Raw genomic sequence first — 19,332 nt, forward strand, 5'->3', positions numbered from 1 at the left:
TTTCTGTTTCTTGCTTTTTTGTTAGCGCTTTATGGATCATTGATTGGATCGTGGTAGTCGTGGGTTTCGTGGGACGAGCATTACGCTTTTCGTTTACATGATTATTCTTGATTGTCGGTTGGGGATCGTTTGGGGATCAGCTGGGGATCGGTTGGGGGTTTTGGGTTCGCTTCGGGGATCTTGGGTCGTCGCTCGCTTCTATTTGTAGACAATTACCATAGCGACTTCGGGCTGGGAACCGATCGAAGTCGACGTGTGCGCGAAAGTCGGTTACAATCGTAATGGTTGTTGCCAGCACACGCTATAAATGTTATGGCTCGTGGACTATACCCGATATATGTATGTATGTATGTACATATTTAGCACATTCGGTATTTATTTTTAGCGCTATATCGTCGTGATTCATCAGCTTGAGATGCTAGATCTGCATCCGCCGGCATCTGACACATCTCGGATCCTAAGATCGGCTTTCTCAACATTTAATTAGAAGTGCCGGTGACGATGACGCTCGCTGGCGTTCATTGAAAATGACACGAGCCCGGCTCATTGGCACACAAATAAGGAATAAAAAAAGCCCCGAGACGTCAGCTACTCACTCACTATGTGTATATAAATTCAAACTCAAATAAGACAAATTAAGATTGCCCCTCGACGCATTCGAAATGAGCTACAGTTAGCCGAAACAAAGCAGCAACGGCGATAAACGGGCCAACATACAAACGGCTAACAACTTATCTAACCGAAACGTTTTGTCCGCTGGACCGGGACACTTAAACTGTTGATGTCAAAAAGCTGAATGCTCCGGAAATGGCTAATTGGATTTTATGGGTCGGCAGTGTGTCAAACTGTTCGGCGGAGGGTGGTGGTTGCATTTTTTTGGGTGAGTTGGCCGCATAATATTTGCAACAACCAACTAAGAAGTAATTCCTATTGGATTTTTAAAGAAACGTTGCTATAAAAAATATGGAATAAATATTCCGTAAATTTAGAGATTTTTAAAACCAAGATAGCTATAGTAGATAACACAATAAATTATAAAAATCACTAATTAATGGATAAGATAGTTCAGAAATAATTTTTAAAAACAACAAAGACTACAATTTAAGACTTATACTTTTATATAATCCATTCATGCAACTAGCTTAAGTTTAAAGTAAAATAGTATAGGGGCTCCAATTGTAATTCAAATAATTAAAGATATCGGAAGTCCAATTTCCTTTAAACGCCACTGAATGACTTTTCTAGCTTAACCACATTGTTGTGAATCACTGTCGTAACTCGAATCATTAATATCAATTGCAGCAATTAGAGGAAACCCAGTGGACGAGCACGTGCCCCTAATAGAAGAATTTATCGAGTGTGCCCTTATAGTTTGAAATGCAGAAACACAATCTGCTGCCCATTCCTAAAATATAATTTGGAATAATAAGGTAGCATTTCACAAATTTCATCAGATTCTGCAATGCTTGTTGGGGTGTAGCGCATATGGTCAAGTCGCTTAAGACCAACTGGCCTTTATACACCCAATCATCCAAAGATACAGCTACACATACAAAAAACATATATCGCGAAGACCTCATTTTTCTCGGTTTATTATTTCTCTTGCTTGCTTTTTTGTTAAACAATTTTTGTGCTTTATTTTTTTTTGTCGATGGCATACGCACGCGCGAATTTCAGTGCCCCCGCGGAGTTGAGCGATCGCCCGACGGGGCGGAGCGGTAAGGGGCGGGGCACGAGAGCGTGCAAAACTTGGAGATGGAGACCAGAGACCCAGAGCAACAACACCAAGCAGTGTGTGTATGGCCATAGCGTGTTGTTGAATTAATTTATATCCAACAGTGCGCTTTCAACTTTATTGCGCCGCGAAAAGCAGCCAGCCAAGTCAGCAGTCGTCGGTGGGGCTGCCCCGCGTAAGCCCCACTTGAAAGCCCCCCGCAAACCCACAGATACACCACAGCTCACAGATACAACGCACACCAAGGCAACGCCAGACCGTGGGAAACCAACTCGTGCCAGTCGTTTCATTGCTGTCAAATAATATCTTGATGGGGATCAACTTGAAAAGATTGGTTGGGGCTTGGGCCCGAGCTCAGTCCGCCGCTCCGGGTCTCCGTGTCCGTCCCGTTGGCCCTCATTCGCTGGTTGCCGCTGTTTAGGATGCGGTCGACGCTTTTGTGTTTTTTTCTCTTTTTTTTATTCAGCTTTTCTCATTTTTTTCGTATTTTTCAGATTTTTTTTTTAATGCTTTACACATTTGTTCGTCATAGCCGCGTGTTAAGTATGTGTGTCCATGGCTCTGCACTCGAAAAAAAGGGTTATGGGTTGGCACTTCAGATCATTTGCGGCAATCCGTAACCATCAAGTACATAATAAACTACTTTTAGTAAGTTTCTTATACTATACTTTATATTGTTGGTCTGCAATAACTACTTATTCAGTGCAACTCAAACTTGCACTTAAATTAACGATTTCTTTTGCATTTAATTGAAATATTTCTCACAGTGCACGCATGCTGGCATTGGTATCTCTAGTGGTGTATGTAAAGATCCAAAAAGCCACAAACCAGTTTGCCATCCGCCAAAGCCAGTGGACTCTGCTCTGTGGTTGCTGGGATGCCGACACATACTACGCTTGGAGATCACATAAAAGACCCGGCACACCTCCTACTGCAGCCTCAGACCCCCTCGTGGATCCCCCTGCCCCTCCCTAACCACCGCCTTGTGAATGGCTCCTCCGCCTGCTTTTATGCACTGTTTGTTGTGTATACACGGTCGGGCACTTGGCACGTTGCCCATTATCTCTCGGCGACTCAAACTCAAACTGGATGTGAAGCTGAGGCTGTGGCTTTTATTTTTTGTAAAGATTTCGAGTGCATATATCATATTACCACCACCAGCAGGCAGAGATGCATCATCATTCCAGGGCTCCGCCAAGTGTAAGCTGTCAATGGCCCCTTGACAGGGGGCTCCCAGATAGTGGATAGGATCCCCCCAAAAGACTCCCACTTTACAACTTCGATCTTGAGTCTCATTTCATTTGATTTTTCACATAAACAGCTAGACAACTATTCCTGGCAGGGGGTGCAATCTCTGCGATCCATTAGTGGCACTGATAAAAAGCGAACCATTAAACAGGATCCCCTAGCCAAACAACAAGTCATTAAAACGTATCTCTAAGTACGCGTTTGTATCTGGCCCTCAGCTCGCTTTGCACACACTTTCTCCCTGCGCCTTATCGGGTAATCCCTCTCCCTTGAAACAATATTGAAGAAACCCTCCCTATCGCTCCACACGTTCAGCACACTTGGGCCGCAAGAAAGGGAATTAATTAAAATATCTATAAGATTCCCAGCTCACCCCTGGGGAGTGTTTCCAAATTGAAGACAAGTGGCAAGTCCGTATTTTATTGGTGGTGGTTTCGGTGGTGCTAGTGAATAGTGGTAAATGGATTCATCGAGCCCTGTGGGAAAGTTGGAAATCAAAACACCATAACAAGTGATTCGAAATGCCTATACAAATAGAAGATCCAACCCCTTATGCCCTTTCATATGCACGAAACCAGAGCCAGGACGAAGTAATGTGTGGGAATGCGTGGGAATGGTCCTGGGGATTCGAAACTCAGAAACGGTCCCCTATCCCTGCCTTTATGTTGATTGCCCATTAGGAATACAATTTGCAACTCCTTTTCCATGATGTGATCCCCTTGTTGATCCTGGGCTTCCTTCGGTGTCGTGAGAAATTTTACCAAGGAACACCTGCCCCGTATCGGTGTGTCCTGGATTGCCAGTGTGTTGGTGATTTTTTTCATGTCCTCTGGGGATTTCACGCAGCACTTGAATACGTTTCCGAAAATTTTGAGGCCAGCGAAAAATTGTTTCCCACACTCGTCGGACAGTTGCATTTTTTGTAGGGGTTTGTTTCCTTTGCCGATGCACTCTTCTCTCGTCTCATCCCGTCTCGTCTTTACCTGCTCCTGGAACTTCCCCCGACTCTTGGTGAGCGTCGTATTTCAGGTTCTCCGCCCCGATTATCTCGGCTCTTTGAGGGCGAGGGCCTGCGTACTCCGTTTCTGTCTCTGTTTGTATTCCCCTCCCTGTCTGCGGTGCGTGTCGCGGGCAGGGGTCCGTTCTCGCCCTCTCTGTCGCTCGAGCGCACAGGAAATGCACTTCGAGCCGGGCCGTCTATAAAAGCCGTCCGTTTGCCGGTTGGGAAATCATTCTGACATCGTCAGCCTTTCAAGCAACACGCACTGTAAACAAAACTACCCACATAACTTCAACCAAAAATGTGCCAACAAGTCGTTGTCGTCGCCACCACCAACAACAAGATGAAGACCAGCTACAGCATCAAGCAGGTCCTGAAGACGCTCTTCAAGAAGCAACAGAAGCAGCAGCAGAAGCCTCAGGGCTCTCTGGAATCGCTAGAATCCGTCGACAATCTGCGCAACGCCCAGGTTGAGGAGGCCTACTATGCCGAGATCGATGAGAACGCCGCCAACGAGAAGCTGGCCCAATTGGCCCACTCTCAGGAGTTCGAGATTGTCGAGGAGCAGGAGAACGAGGAGGAGGAGGACGTCTATGTCCCAGTTCGCTTCGCTCGCACCACCGCCGGCACCTTCTTCTGGACCACCAACCTTCAGCCAGTCGCCAGCGTTGAGCCCGCCATGTGCTACTCCATGCAGTTCCAGGATCGTTGGGCTCAGGCTTAAGAACACACTGCCTCACCCTTCGATCTTCATGCTTTAAGAACTCTACAAACATTGTGATAGCACCAGCGGCTTTAACTCCCCAACAATCTCGGCGATCCAGCGCTTCCATTAGTTATTAAGATATTGTGATAGAACAAAAAGAGCTTTAAAACACACGTACAAAATACAAAACAAGAAATATCAAAATCAAATTCACGCCAGAAGGGCGCAAACAGTTGAGCGGCAGTGTAAGCGGCCAATGCTTTTACTCGAAGCTCCTCCACGGCTCGCAAGCACCGCTGCTCGCGCTCTCCTTCTCTTCTCTCGCTCTCCTCCCTTCCCGCAATGTATTCACCACTCCGCGGTCCCGCGGTATTTCTACTGTTAATGTTAAGGTAGTCTTAAGTTACAAGTGCGCGAATAAAGAGCGGAACTCTCGTGAAGTCGATCCCGAGTGTTTCATTTCAGGGAAAAAATCAGCAGCAGCCGCAGCAACCACCACCCCAGGATTTTCCGCCCACTCCACTTCATGGTCCTTCGAGCCGGATGAGCTCTGATCCTGCCAGCGCTCCTTGCGGAAAATTCAAGATAAGTACGGCTTTAAATCCTATTCCGTCCGTGGTCGCCATTTTCGTTTTTCCAACGGCGTTTATTCTTTCCGTCCATCCGTATCAAGTGAAAAGTGAAAATATATAAGTACATGCGCCCAGCCACCGTGATTACTTTTTTTTAAGTGCATAAACAAGCACTTTGCCAATACCGGCCTCCTAATTACGGTGCTCCGCTGATATCCAAGCGCATGTACACACATATATACACTGTCCAAAATTCACTGTTATCGTCCGCTGCTAAACTGCTGTTTTTTTTGTGTGTGCCTCAATAAAATACAATCCACAAATACAATTAAATTAAATTAAATATACACATATATATTAAATATATAATTTTTGTAAATTAAATATATACATACATATATTCACCAAATATATTCACATACAAAATATCCCAAATAAAGTTCACATACACACAAATATACATAGCCATATACATACATTACGACATATCCATTGTCAGACCTAGCTTCCAACGATATTGACATACACACAGTCGCGACTTACGCAGACTTTCCAAGTGCAAGGTCTTTCGTCTCCTCTTTGTTCGTTATTGCCCTGACAAAAACCAGCGCATAGCGACGAGAGAATACCCTATTGTCGAGACATAAAATAAAATAAATAAGTCCGACGATAAAATTTAAAAATAAATAATTTAATAAAAAAAAAAAAGGGAAATAAACGATTGTTTTAATTATTATTATTATTGATTATTATTTAATAATTATTATTTAATAATTATTTAACCCAAATAATAATTTTTTTTTTACAAGCTATTTCTGGCTCCCATTTCTGGTTACTAAATTAAAATAATAAAATTGTGGTCCTAAATCCGGTAGCTATTTTTATAAATTTAAACTTGAATTTTCTAGCTATTTTCCATATATTAGCTATTTTTTTCGGGTTTTCCAGTCGATAGCGATTTTTTATAAATCCTTGGCAATTTTCCAGACTCCAGCCGGTAGCTATTTTTATAAATTTAAACTTGAGTTTTCTAGCTATAGCTAGCTATTAGCTAGCCAATTTCTAGCTATTTTCTAGCTATTTTCTAGCCATTTTCTATATATTAGCGATTTTTTGGGATTTCCAGTCGATAGCGATTTTTTATAAATCCTTGGCTATTTTCCAGACTCCAGCTGGTAGCAATTTTTTAGCAATTTTTTCAGAAATTGCAATTCATAGTTTTTTTTTTATATAAATTTGAGCTATTGTTTTTCTGGACCACCAATATAGCTATATCTTCTTGTGGACTTCACTCTAGCTGTTGGTTTTCTTTTGTGAATCCTCCTAGCTATTTTTTTTTCACACTGAATTTTAGCTATATTGTGCTTCATTTAAGCTTTTTTCAAGTTGATTGAAGATCTATTGGGCCTTATTTCACAAAGACTGCGATTTTTGTTTCTTTCGTGCTCCAATCTCCAGATCCCAATTGCAACTTTCTCCCGAATTCCGACGGGATCCTTTGTCCATCCAGATTTGGTGCCCTCTGTGTCTGGTTCTTGTTCTTTTTTTCTCAATTCCACACTTTTTTTGTTTGCGGCGTGCAGGCCTTCGTGACTTCCTTCTCTTAGGGCATAGCTGAGCATGCCCCTAGAGGGAGACAAGAAAAAGACCACCGCACCTGGAAAAGAACAAAAGTTCAACCCGCAATCTCCGCTATCCACTCGCGGTAAGCCAGCACCCAAGTCCGTTAGTCCTAGGGTCAAACCCGCGACTCCCACTCCGAAAGCAAAGGGTTTGCCATCGACCAGTTCGAAGACAACTCCTAGGTTGGTCATTTCCCGACCAGTGACGCGAGCGTCTAGTGAGTCTTCTCTATCGAGAAAATCCGAGAGTCCCTCCGCTGTCGGGACTGATTTCCTCCGCGTCACACGCTCTAACACAAGAAAAATGGCATCCTCTGAGCAGCCAACGCCCGCAAACGCAGCGTTGCATAAATTCATCGCCGTCAGCGATCGCGTAAGCCTTTTCGAAGCGAAGATCAACACTCCTGATCAAGCCTCTCCGTCCCTACACACGTTACAAGTCCGTCTGCAACAGGTGCGAGCCTTATGGGACAAAGTGGAAAGAGAGTACGAAACATGCTCTGACCTAATGGCCCAACAAGGATCCCTCGACACAGTGCCTATTCTCCAGGCCAAATATGACTACTGCTACTCAGTATACGAGTCATGTGCAGCACAAATTGGCGAAACAATCGACAGAGCAACGCCTCAAGTCGCGCAAGCACCCTCTCAGCCGTTAATTTCGTCCGGCTGCCGCTTACCTCCATGCGACACGGAAGTCTTCGATGGCGACTACCTCCGATGGCCCACTTTCCGGGACCTATTCACGGCAATTTACGTAAACAACCCCAGGTTGACTCCGGTCGAGAAGCTATTCCACCTCCTTACCAAAACAAGTGGCGAAGCAAAAGCCATCGTGGCGAAATCTCCTCTCACGAATGATGGTTTTGCTTCGGCTTGGGAGGCGCTTCGAGATCGGTTCCAAAATAAGCGACTTTTAGTCAACAGCCAGCTCAAGCTTCTTTTTAACTTGAGCTCAATTTCACAAGAATCTGGTCATGCTCTAAAAGAGCTACAATCCACGATTCAGGGGTGTTTAATAGCACTAGAGCATTCCCAGGTATCCACAGAGAACTGGGATTGTATCTTGGTTTTCCTTTGCGCGAGCAAACTGCCCAAGCAGACCCTGTCCTTATGGGAACAGTCGCTAACTGCTAAATCCGAGATCCCAGCTTGGGAAGAAATGAATGCCTTCCTGAGCGAAAGGTATCGGACATTGGAAGCCATCGAAGATATGAAACCGACTCAGGCAGTTCCAAAAAGGCTTCAATCCTTCGAGACAAAGGTCAGCACCAAACAGAAAGGGTGTGACTTATGTTCGAAGGAGAACCATCCGGTAAGATTGTGCCCGCGGTTTCTTCAAATGTCTGTTGACTCGCGCTCCGGGTATATCAAAAAGAAGCAGCTATGTCTGAATTGTTTTGCCAGAGGTCATCAGCTACGTGATTGCACAAGCACGCACAGCTGCTTTACATGTAAGGGCAGGCACCATACGCTGCTGCATCGCAGCCCCCCAAATTCCGAAAACGCGAGTTCCTCAACCTCGCCCCCTACACAGCAACTTCCGAGACCCTCTAGCAGAAATGCATCGGCAGGCACCTCAGCGGTGCAAACTTTGTTCGCGTCCGGCACTTCAGCCGTCCTACTGAGCACAGCGATGATTGACGTGTGCCATTTGGGGATGAGCTACCGAGCCCGAGCCTTAATCGACTCGGGATCCGAGGCGACGTTCATTTCAGAACGCCTGTTCAACCTCATCAAGTTGCCATTCCGCAACACCCAGACCCAAGTCTCCGGGTTAAATCATTCAGTCTCCGCGAAGTCCTCGAAGCTGTGTCACTTCGGGATTCGCTCTCCTACTAAGCCAGGTCTACAGTTAGACACTGAAGCTTACGTCCTTCCGGAGCTCTCAGGCAAACTGCCCTCCTATCCGATCCCTCGGAATTCCTTGAAGGACCTGCCCGCACTCCGCTGGGCAGATCCTACCTTTTTTGAGAGCTCTCAAATTGATGTATTGATCGGGGCTGACATTCTACCATCCATAATGATGGATGGCACCCGACAAAATATTTGCGGCTCGCTCCTGGGCCAAGAAACTATTTTCGGGTGGGTGCTAACGGGGCCGATTTCCAAGGGCAAGCCGAAACGGGTCGCATCCTTCACGACCCAGGTGCATGAAATAGGCGACCCTGATACGCTCGACACGCTTCTCAGCAAGTTCTGGGAGGTGGAGGATCTACCAGTAAAGATGGTAAAAGAGTCGGACTCCTATTGTGAAAGGAACTTCCTCCAAACAACGACAAAAGACGCAAGCGGGAGATACGTGGTGACGCTCCCGTTCCGGGATCCCGAGAATATCGGATCCGATTTAGGATATTCAAGGTCCATTGCGCTAGCTCAGTTTCTTAGAAACGAAAATCGTTTAAAAAGAGACTTTCCATTAAAAGAGCAATATGACAGCGTGATCCAGGAGTACCTGGATCTGGGTCATATGAAAGAAGTTCCGCCGACTCACAATTCTCCATCGTATCATCTTCCTCATCAAGCGGTAGTTAAGCCCGAAAGCACCACTACAAAGCTTCGCGTTGTATTCAACGCTTCGAGTCCGTCGGCAAAAAATGATATCCTTCATGCTGGTCCAGTCCTACAATCCGCTGCACGCCGCAAGAAAAAAAAGGCACAACATCAGCAGTTTAGTGCACGGTGGAAAGAGGAGTATCTTAAAGAACTCCATAAACGAAGCAAATGGCAATTTCCGACCAGGAATCTCCAAGCCGACGATATGGTAGTTGTCAAGGAGGACAATCTACCACCGCACGAATGGCGGCTCGGCAGAATCGTTTCTGCCTTTCCAGGAGCCGACGACCGCATTCGAGTCGTCGAGATCCGTACGTCTCGCGGCACCATAAAACGCCCTGTCCACAAGGTTATTCTGCTACCGATGGAGGACAAAGAGTCCTCCGTTCCTAGGGATTAGGGCACTTCCCCCATTCCGGGGCCCAAATAGTAGTCGGCGCATACTAAGCTTCTTCATTTCTTTTATTGGCAGACTTACTCACTTCCTCCAATAATGGCTCCTCGACCTCGTGCCACCCAGTCGTTGGAAAGCAGACGTACTCGAGGTATCAAATCCTACCGCTGCCGAGTCTGCTCTGGAATCCATCCTCTTCGGAAGTGCAAGAGGTTCCACAAACTGAGCGCTGAAAAGCGCCTTCGGGCAGTACTTATTAATAAGTACTGCTCGAACTGCCTCGCCCATCAGCACTCAGGAGGAGACTGCCGAAGCCAAGAGGGATGCAAGAAGTGTGGAGGAGACCACCACACTCTACTCCACATGCACGAGGTCCGTCCCGCTCCGTCCCCAGCAGCGCTACCAGCTCCGACGCGCAGAGAGCGCCATCCCGCTGCACCTCGTCCGGTCCGGATTTCCCGCATTCCACCACCAGCCCCAGTCGCCAACAATCAGCGGCGTCCGAAGGTCTCCGTCGCGTCTCCGGCGGTGGCAACGGGGCAGCAGAAGGCTGTTCCCATTCTGCCTACAGCCATCGTCGTGCTGGACACGGGCTCGAAGACCTTCGAGACCGGGGCCATGATCGACCCATGCATGCCGGTGAGCAGCATCGACCGGTCGTTGGCGGCTGCGTTCCGGCTGCCCATCGCCCGGCTGGGAGGCAACGAGGTCTGCTCGGTGACACTCCGGTCCCGAACAAGCACCTTCCGACTCAACGTCGTCCTGAAGGTCGAACCCAGCCTAAGGATCCGGACACCCATCCAAGCTCTGAGCGACGCCGCCAGGGCCAAGTTTGACGGTGTTCGTCTCGCGGACGAGCGCTTCCACCGGCCGGCCTCCATCTCCCTCGTGTTGGGATCAGATGTATATGCCAACTTGATCCAACCAGGGTTCCTTAAAATTGAGGATGGCTTGCCCGTCGCGCAGAACACGGTGTTCGGATGGACCGTTTCTGGAGCGTGCACGGAATGAAGAGGCCGATCCTGATGTCTAGCCGGCCAGGGATACCTTTGCCTACGCAAGGGGGGGGAGAATGTTCACGCCAGAAGGGCGCAAACAGTTGAGCGGCAGTGTAAGCGGCCAATGCTTTTACTCGAAGCTCCTCCACGGCTCGCAAGCACCGCTGCTCGCGCTCTCCTTCTCTTCTCTCGCTCTCCTCCCTTCCCGCAATGTATTCACCACTCCGCGGTCCCGCGGTATTTCTACTGTTAATGTTAAGGTAGTCTTAAGTTACAAGTGCGCGAATAAAGAGCGGAACTCTCGTGAAGTCGATCCCGAGTGTTTCATTTCAGGGAAAAAATCAGCAGCAGCCGCAGCAACCACCACCCCAGGATTTTCCGCCCACTCCACTTCAATCTTATAATTGGGCTGGGGTTTTGGGTTACACCCCACAAGGAAGGAAACACTTTATTTATCTTCACTGAGATTGTTATGATTCGGTTGGCATTCCACATGAATGAATCGCTTGTTGTCCTAGCATAAATATTGTTACCGAAGTCAACATGCCGATAAGAACCACTGCTGGCAGAGATACTTCGAGTTATTTCCAGAGAATGATAAAACAAGAGAAAACACTCGAATTACTTGCTTATGAATTCGGGGTAGTTTACTCAGTAAGAGTTGATTATTAAATAGACAATGAGTGTTGGCTGTATCTGTTTATTGTTTACTAATATGAGCTGGGTAATAAAAAGTAAACAATCAATGGGGAGAGTAAAAATTGTTATGAATGAGTATGATTACCAGTATTCTAAGTAATTTTATTGAAATTTGTTTATTGAGAGTAGAGTGGGTTATTTGATCGGGACAAACTGTCCAGGAATCTCTATCCAATTCCAAATCTTTTAGAATCTTAGAAGGAATGAATAATTGACTTCGTCGCAATTAAAATGCTCCTGTAACTGGGTCATTGAAGAAAAGTGCGACTTCAGCACATCCTGCAAGAAACCAGCCCACGCTCCGCAAGATAGTCAATTCCTCGGATAGCTCTGTCCCAAAATGGACAGCCTTGTGGGCAGCCTTGTCTTGTGGCCATTGTGGCCAGAAGGTGTGATGTGCTCGCACTTCGGCGAGATGGCCGCAAGCCAAGTTGGCCAAGAGCCAAGTGTTATGGCTATCACCTTGGCTAAGGCCACCATCGCCACCTGTGTGCGTCCAAATATGGATGTCGTGCGCATAACTTCACGGCAGCTCCTGGCAAACTCGCTGGTTGGTTGTCGTACAACTTATTTATGAGTCGGCGAGGGAGTGGAGAAAGGCCGGCAGGCGGGGAAAACCCCAAGAACCCGGTGAAAGATCCCAGAACCGAGAGGCAAACACCAAAAACCACAATTAAAATGCAACATGTAGACGTCAACACCTCAAGACATCGAATCACATGCCAAGGCGTCTCGAGGCGGACGTTGAAATTGGGCATAAAAACAGTTGCCGCAAAAGATAATCGGTTTGGCTAGGGAATCCACAATCCGACGCAGGTCCCTCACACGATGCCCACTCTTTCACACACTCTGTCCGTCCTTCTCTATCAATCTCAAACGCATTTCTCCTACACTAAAAATGCAAATTGATGTCGACAGCACGGGAGGAGCAAGCGAAGGAGTTGGATAAAATCAAATAAGAAACCAACATGAATAACCAGAAAGATCGGGAACATATCGAAAGTATCCGAGACTTTAAATACTCTTTCTAAAATGGAATTTAATTCTTCAAGCTATATGTAGCTTTGATACTATTTGGCACAAAGTTACAATGATATACAGGTCTTCATAAATTTAATTAAATAGTACATATCAATCATTTACACATATTTCATACTTAAATTTATATAATATGGTATTTGTAAAAATCTAAAATATTTATTACTTATATTAATGCTGAAACACGAATGCCCATTCAAAAGTGAGAAGTTTCTGGTAGCGCCGTGACGTAAATTAAGTAGCAATATAAGTTTTTGTTAAATTGCCTTTGACAGCACATAATTAATTTCGTATGCAAAGCGATGCTTGTCTGCACGAAAGAATTGAAAATTGGAAGAAAGAACCCATCATGGAATGCCGTTGATAATGCTGATGACACTGTTCATGCCGATGGGCGATGATAGCGATGAGTCCGGGGGACGAAACTCCGATGGCTATCTAGATGGGCCGTGGCTCATTTGCATACCTGTGCACCGAGTCAACCTGATCCTGTCCCGAGCTGTCTTGGCCGTGCTTCTTTATGTTTTGCTTCGGATCTGGGATTGTAAATGGGAGTGAGAATGGGAATGGGAATGGGTTGTGGCTCGTAGTCTTCGGCGATGGGTTTAATGGACGCGTGTGTACCCAATTCTCGATGACCAGCGGAGCGGCCTTCGCGTGCGTGACGAGCATTCGCTTAGCGGTCATTGATTGGCCAGGCCTGTTGGTTTTGGCCAGGTCTATGGAGGGCGCCGTCAGCAACAAGTGTGTGAACACCATTAAACGGTGATTAGGCCCGGCCACCACGCTCCCTTGGCCATCGCCGCGGATTGGGATTCCCCCCTTCCCATCTCGTCTTCTGTGCGGCGAGACGAGAGGCCTCAATTACCATTATGCCCCATGGAGATCGCCAGTTTCGATGAACTGTGCAACCATGTGGGCGGTCAGAATGTTGTAACCGAATTAAACCGAAATGTGTGGAAAGAAACAAGATCATTTGTCACAACTATTGGAAGTGAAGGGAATGGGGGATTTTTTTGGGATTTGGGTCTTGATGGCTATTTTATAATGAGCGGAAAATAATTATTTAATGTTTCAAATGAAATTATTAGAACGTTGAGATAACATAATCAAAACCCCACAATGTGAACAGTCAAAACATCCAATAGAGTGATGAAAAAAGTACCACGTTCCTAAAAAACATAAGTCGTCTAGCGAAAGAAAAACATTACCTCAACTTGAGCATCTCTGTAAACAATGATATCACACGCATAGCAATAAGAGCAACATAGACAAATTTCTTCCCCGATATTATCAATATTTTCAGACAGAATCGTCGATATCTGTAATAAACAAGATAGTAACGAGAATATTAATGATGCTCTTATGAAAATATATTTCTCTCAGGCAGCAGACAAACAAAATTTGCCTTCGAGGAGCTAAGCAAACATTTTGTAGCCCACGTTTAGATACCCTTACTTAGATAAAAACTAAACTTTTGTATCTAGCATAGTAGCATGACGAACAAAGGACATGCCCTCAGGACGAACCAACATATGTTTGGGCCAGCCGCAGCCGCAGAAAGAGTTCTCCCACTCCTCCGGAGAGTTTGGAGGCCCACTGTTGTTATCCAGATTGCGGAAAGTCCGCTCAAACGGAATGGGCTCCATCGGCTGATCAAACAGCAAGAGGAGATCCTTCTTGCAGAACATATCAGCTAACTTTAAATTATAAGTGTAAAAGATCCCTCCAACAGAAATGCATTCCGGTCTTACATATAAGCAACAATCTAACCAACATATAATCATAATAAGTATACCCTCTCTAAGGGTATAAGTACAGTTACTCATCGAAACAGTGCCAGTACCTTGTAGAACTTCGTAGACCGTATAAACGAGTTTTTGTTTTGGTCTGCTGATAAGAAGCCGCTCTTATCAGCACTCTATAACTGATATACTATCTACTAGTAGCTAGAGAGAGTCATAAAAATATATAAAAATCAATGAAACTTCAGACAGTCATACCAATTGAAATCAATAGCTACTACAGAGAGAACGCATTCGTCGGTAAAAACCCAAAAAATAAAAACGAAAGTAAAAAACAACTTCAAAATGATGAGCCAAACTTTGACCCTGTGCTGCCTTGCATTGGTGGCATGTGTATACGGAAATACAGTGTCCACCAACGATACCGCCTGTCCAACTTTTTGCCCCAGTATCTACAAGCCAGTATGCGGAACTGATGGCCAGAACTTCAAGGAGTTCGCCAGCACCTGCAACCTATTGTCCCACAACTGTCGCCGCGAAAGGTACAGCGTGCAGGGTGAGTAAAATATAAATAAAATAGTAAAGGTTCCTATCTCTAAAATCTATATGATTCCATAGCCTATGCTGCCACCGATGCCGCCTGGTGCAGCTCCGAGTTCGTCGAGAATCTGCACGAGAAGTTGGGCAACTTCAAGCTGGAGGTCAAGGAATGCTTCAAGCCCTGCTCGATGATCTACCAGCCGGTGTGCATTACCAATGGAAAGTATCGTGCCGAGTTAGCCAACTCCTGCCTGCTGGAGAACTTCAACTGCGCCCTGCAGGTCTCCGGCGCCCAACCCGCTGAGCTCTTCCGTCTTTTGCGCGAAGAGAAATGCTAGACGGGATCGGTCGTAAAGACGGAACAATGGACAGGACCATCTTTTGTTCGTCAAAGTCATCCTTTTGTCGTCGACGAAAATACAACCCTACGAATTTATGAGACATGCGTAAACGACTTGTTAATTGGGGTGAAGAAAGTGAAAAGGATTTCAGTTGCTACAATTCGATATGGTCAGCATTGCAAATTTGTAATTAGGAAAATGTTTAGAAATTTTAAAAATAGTCTTAGAAAAATTATTCCATTTGTTCAGCATAGCTATTTATTCTTTTTGTACCCAATTTTTGTGTTTCCTAAAACATTGTACTATAGCTTTACCGCAAATTTCGCGCTCGTGGCTTCAAGTTTCCTGCCCCAAAACTGTTTTATATCCGTCTTTGCAACGTGTGTTGTGGTTGAGCTGATAATTATTGGTTCCAACTTCCCTAAATGGGGCAAGCTTATCAGTTCCCCTGATAGCTTTTTGTTATTATTAGCTCTAGAGGTTAGCTCTAGATTATGCACCAAAGTTTATCAATGATTTTTTATTGAGATATAGCCACGTAAAAAATCCTCCTTCCACTGAAGAGATTAATCTTACAGGTCCCATTGACTTTAGCGCCTAACTGGGGACATTAACACAGGATATTGTCTGCAATCAACCTTAATTCTTTTACATATAGTCTGGGAGCATCGATGTGACAGTCACCGCAAGATGATACCAGTTTGCACATCTACCACTCCTTTCATCTCCTTTGATCGGTTTACCAACCCGTCTGGGCACACCGCTCATCTGTCAGGGCTCATTAGGTTCCACTCATAACACTGCTTCCGTTATCCTTTGCTCTGATCTTCGTTCTTCCGTTATGCCAGTGCTTCAAGAGATCGGGTTCTCCTTTCCGATCCCCAAGAATGATAAAGAAGAATAGGTGCCATTATCAATTTTGTATGTCTGCTATCTCAAGATGATGGATCAATATAGCTTGAATTGCTTCTCAAGGTGATGATAAACCAAAGGAAGGTCCAAGCTGTTGATTGCATTAACAACGAATCCTACTCAGAGCCCTAATAACCATAAAATCCTAAAATATAATGGTTTTTATTATCAGGCTCCTTCCTCGCAAGCCCAATCAATAATAAAACATATCCTTTTCTTGTTCTTTTCATCTGTATTGTACAAAATGATTATTTATGTTTTATTTTACATGCAAATTAGTATCACATTAAGAACGTAAATATTGCGCAGGGAAATAAATAAATGAAATTACAATAATTAGGGGTACGACCCCCATGAGAATGAGATCTATTTAGTGATGGGATGAGGTGATTGTGGGTGGAGTACAACTAGCATAGCGTTCCGGGCAGCTGACTGAAGCTCTGGCAGAGCAAGGCGTGCAGGAGATCATCGTCCACTCGATCCTGGGTGTTGGCCCAGAAGAAGGTGCCATTGTCCGTGCTGATGTACTGGAGGGGCAACTGCAGATCCCAGAGATTACTGGGCAACTGTGTTGCACTGCTGCTGTTCATGTTGCTGCTGCTGCTGTTGATGTTGCTGCTGCTGTGATGTCGGTGCTGGCAGTTGCGTCCGTGCTGGCAGTTGCCGCAGCTCTGGGCGCTGACCTTGTCCACATGCACGCTGCTAATCAATGTGGGTGTGTTGGGCGGCTGGGTGAGGGACTCCTGCTCCTCCTCGGGCAATTGCCTCAGCTCCAGACCGTACTTGTGGATAGACTCCTCTGGCGTTGACTTGGTGTCATCTTCAATGAGCAACTCCTGCTGCTGTTGCTGCTGCTGCTGTGTGTTGTTGAGATCGACGTTGTTGGGATGGGCCAAGGTCGTCTGTGCGGTGCGACCCTTGCCACCCACTTTAAGCAGGCGACTCAGCGGCTTCCACACCTTGCGCATGCGCCGTGTTGACTTTGAGTTCGATGCTGTGCCCGCTGTCAGCGCTGAAGTGCTGCTGGCTGTCAGGTTTTTCGTATCCAGATACATGTTGCTGTCGTGCTTTGCGGAGCTTTTACTTGATTCTTGCTGTAATGTTGTTTCGTGGACAGCGAGCGTTGCGTGTGCGCACCTCGCAAGAGCTGGTCGTTTACTGATGCTGCTGCGCCGGCGTCGCTCATATTTATATATGAGGCGAAGTTGCTGCGCTGCCGATGGCCAGTCAAGAGTGAAATCGTACGCCGGCTGATCTCACGAGCGGCTATAACCCAAGCACCGTACGAAATTTGAGTGCACTCTCACACACAGAACACTGAACCACAGCCAGGCCGGGGTGAGAGGTGAGCCCGCTGGAGGAGGCGGGGGAGGAGTTGAGGCCTTTTTATGTGCGCGTATTTCCCAAATAAATTCCAACAGGAATCCACACAAGCATCAGTCTTCTGTGTGTGTACTTTTCCCATGCACGTACAATCGACAAGGGCCGCTTGATGAGTTTTGGCTGCAGGTAGATGAAGACCACGTTTCCGCACAGTGGTTCAAGGGGGCTGAAAAATTGGTAACAAATATAAATAGAATTTTAGCTTATATCCTGCTAATACAATATGTAAATTATGATATTTAATTTACGAAAATATTCAACATATATTTAAGTTACAAAAAAAAACATTGTAAGTCTTATTGCAAGTTCTATATTTACATCACATGTATTTATTTTTTGGTGTTACCGTAGTGTATATATCAATTATCCATAATCCTGTTATTGGCCTGGAACCACTGTGCGCATCGCCTGTTCGTCATTTATGCACGACTGACTTTGTTTTCACATTCACACGGTACCCAGAGCCCGGAGCCCAGTAGTACATGGGTTGTTGTCCGGTCTTCAGGCTTCGGGATTTCGGGCGATGTGGTGGGGGGGAGGGGTTAGGGCTCGCCACAGAGCCGTCGTCGAAGGGGCCTCGAATAGCACCTGTTCCCTTCTGCGAGCGTGGGACTAAGACGCTGCGCATTTCCGTCCTGGGGAACTGGCAATGGTTAGGGCAAAGGCAAAGGCAAAAGGCGCAGGCGTCGCCGTTGTTCGATGTCGATGTCTTCGAGTGTGGGAAAGGGCTTATAAGAATTTCACTTGGGTTTTCGGCTTTTTCGGGGCACTATTATTGTTGTTGCTTCTGCTGCTGACGCTGTTATTTCTGTTTCCTTTCGATGTGATTTTTGTTTCGGCTGAGCAGCTGTTATTGCTACTTGTTGGCCTGTTTGTTGTCATTTATAATCAAGGCTCGCAGAGCCCGGCGCTGATAAGTTCATTTTAAAAGGGACTAGTCGCAACGAGGGGATTATGACATGTTGTGGTTCACACGCTCCGAACTGGGAACGGAAAACGGGATGGGAATCGGATGGCATAAGTATGGGTATGCCATGGCTATGGGCATGGCCATCGGTATGGGGGATCTAATGAGGCCGTGACCTCATTCAGGCAGCAAGTCCTTGCCGGATCGCAGGTTCCCACACTGCACAACAATCGGAGTTAGCTGCCATAACTAGTTAGGCCAGCTCAGCTACGAGCTACGAATCGGGTTTTAATTTTCTTTTATATATATTTTGTGCCCGAAACTCGTGCCAATCGCGTGTGCACCGCACGCTTGCGCACCAGAGATCTCTCGACGCGACTTGACTCTGTTGCCTTTGGCCGCTATTAATCTTGGCTGAAACACCACCACCACTTCCCTTACCCCGCCACTTACCCCGCGCACTTTTGCCCCCAATCAGCGTCTAGGCTTTGAACTGCACGTTTGCCAAATTGAAAGCGACTGACTTGGCAACACGGACACCGGCTGAGACTCCAACTCGCGCAGCTCGACTTCCAAGCCAGCTCCGACTCCAACTGCGATTGCGATTGCAGCTCCAACAGAGGCCAGCTTGTGCCTGGGCTTGTGCCTTTCAGCGACGGACGCTGGTAGTCGTTAGGCGGTTCATACTCTCTCTTATATGGGTCTTTGGGACATATGAACATAGATTCAGGAAGAGATGACTTCCATGATATGCTAGGAAACTGCTGATATAACATTAGTATAAATTATCATATTTTGTACATATGTCTACTTTAAGTGTTTAGTTTGCAGACTAGTAGTTTATCTTATTGGGTATTTAATATAATTTATTATCTCCCTCTCTAGAGCATTGGCAATTCGCTGCTCGATGACACGTCAAGACTGTCTTTACCCATC

At 46.0% G+C, this 19,332-nt stretch overlaps 3 protein-coding genes across 3 annotated transcripts; 2 read left to right on the forward strand and 1 right to left on the reverse strand.

Moving 5' to 3' along the window:
• Positions 1 to 4,170: 4,170 nt before the first annotated feature.
• LOC6617006 (enhancer of split malpha protein) lies at positions 4,171 to 4,893 on the forward strand. The gene has a single exon (XM_002041298.2). The coding sequence runs from the start codon at positions 4,285 to 4,287 to the stop codon at positions 4,705 to 4,707; it is 423 nt and encodes a 140-aa protein (XP_002041334.1). The 5' UTR covers positions 4,171 to 4,284; the 3' UTR covers positions 4,708 to 4,893.
• Positions 4,894 to 14,570: 9,677 nt separating this feature from the next.
• Positions 14,571 to 15,298, forward strand: LOC6617007 (enhancer of split M1 protein). Its single transcript, XM_002041299.2, has 2 exons — positions 14,571 to 14,869; positions 14,932 to 15,298. The coding sequence occupies exons 1-2, from the start codon at positions 14,659 to 14,661 to the stop codon at positions 15,189 to 15,191; spliced, it is 471 nt and encodes a 156-aa protein (XP_002041335.1). The 5' UTR covers positions 14,571 to 14,658; the 3' UTR covers positions 15,192 to 15,298.
• Positions 15,299 to 16,318: 1,020 nt separating this feature from the next.
• LOC6617008 (enhancer of split M2 protein) lies at positions 16,319 to 18,965 on the reverse strand. The gene is made up of 2 exons (XM_002041300.2): positions 18,850 to 18,965; positions 16,319 to 17,655 (listed from the first exon to the last, which is right to left on the reverse strand). Exon 2 carries the CDS (start codon positions 17,159 to 17,161, stop codon positions 16,514 to 16,516), a length of 648 nt encoding a protein of 215 aa, XP_002041336.1. The 5' UTR covers positions 17,162 to 17,655; positions 18,850 to 18,965; the 3' UTR covers positions 16,319 to 16,513.
• Positions 18,966 to 19,332: the final 367 nt, after the last annotated feature.

This window comes from Drosophila sechellia, chromosome 3R (genome assembly GCF_004382195.2).
Source record: "Drosophila sechellia strain sech25 chromosome 3R, ASM438219v1, whole genome shotgun sequence".
NCBI lineage: Eukaryota > Metazoa > Arthropoda > Insecta > Diptera > Drosophilidae > Drosophila > Drosophila sechellia.

Excerpts from the sequence above, each read along its gene's own strand:
- LOC6617008 (XM_002041300.2), bottom strand. The coding sequence starts at position 17,161 with ATGTATCTGGATACGAAAAACCTGACAGCCAGCAGCACTTCAGCGCTG.
- LOC6617007 (XM_002041299.2), top strand. The coding sequence starts at position 14,659 with ATGATGAGCCAAACTTTGACCCTGTGCTGCCTTGCATTGGTGGCATGT. Across the intron at positions 14,870-14,931 it reads CGAAAGGTACAGCGTGCAGG|CCTATGCTGCCACCGATGCC; the intron begins GTGAGTAAAATA and ends ATGATTCCATAG.
- LOC6617006 (XM_002041298.2), top strand. The coding sequence starts at position 4,285 with ATGTGCCAACAAGTCGTTGTCGTCGCCACCACCAACAACAAGATGAAG.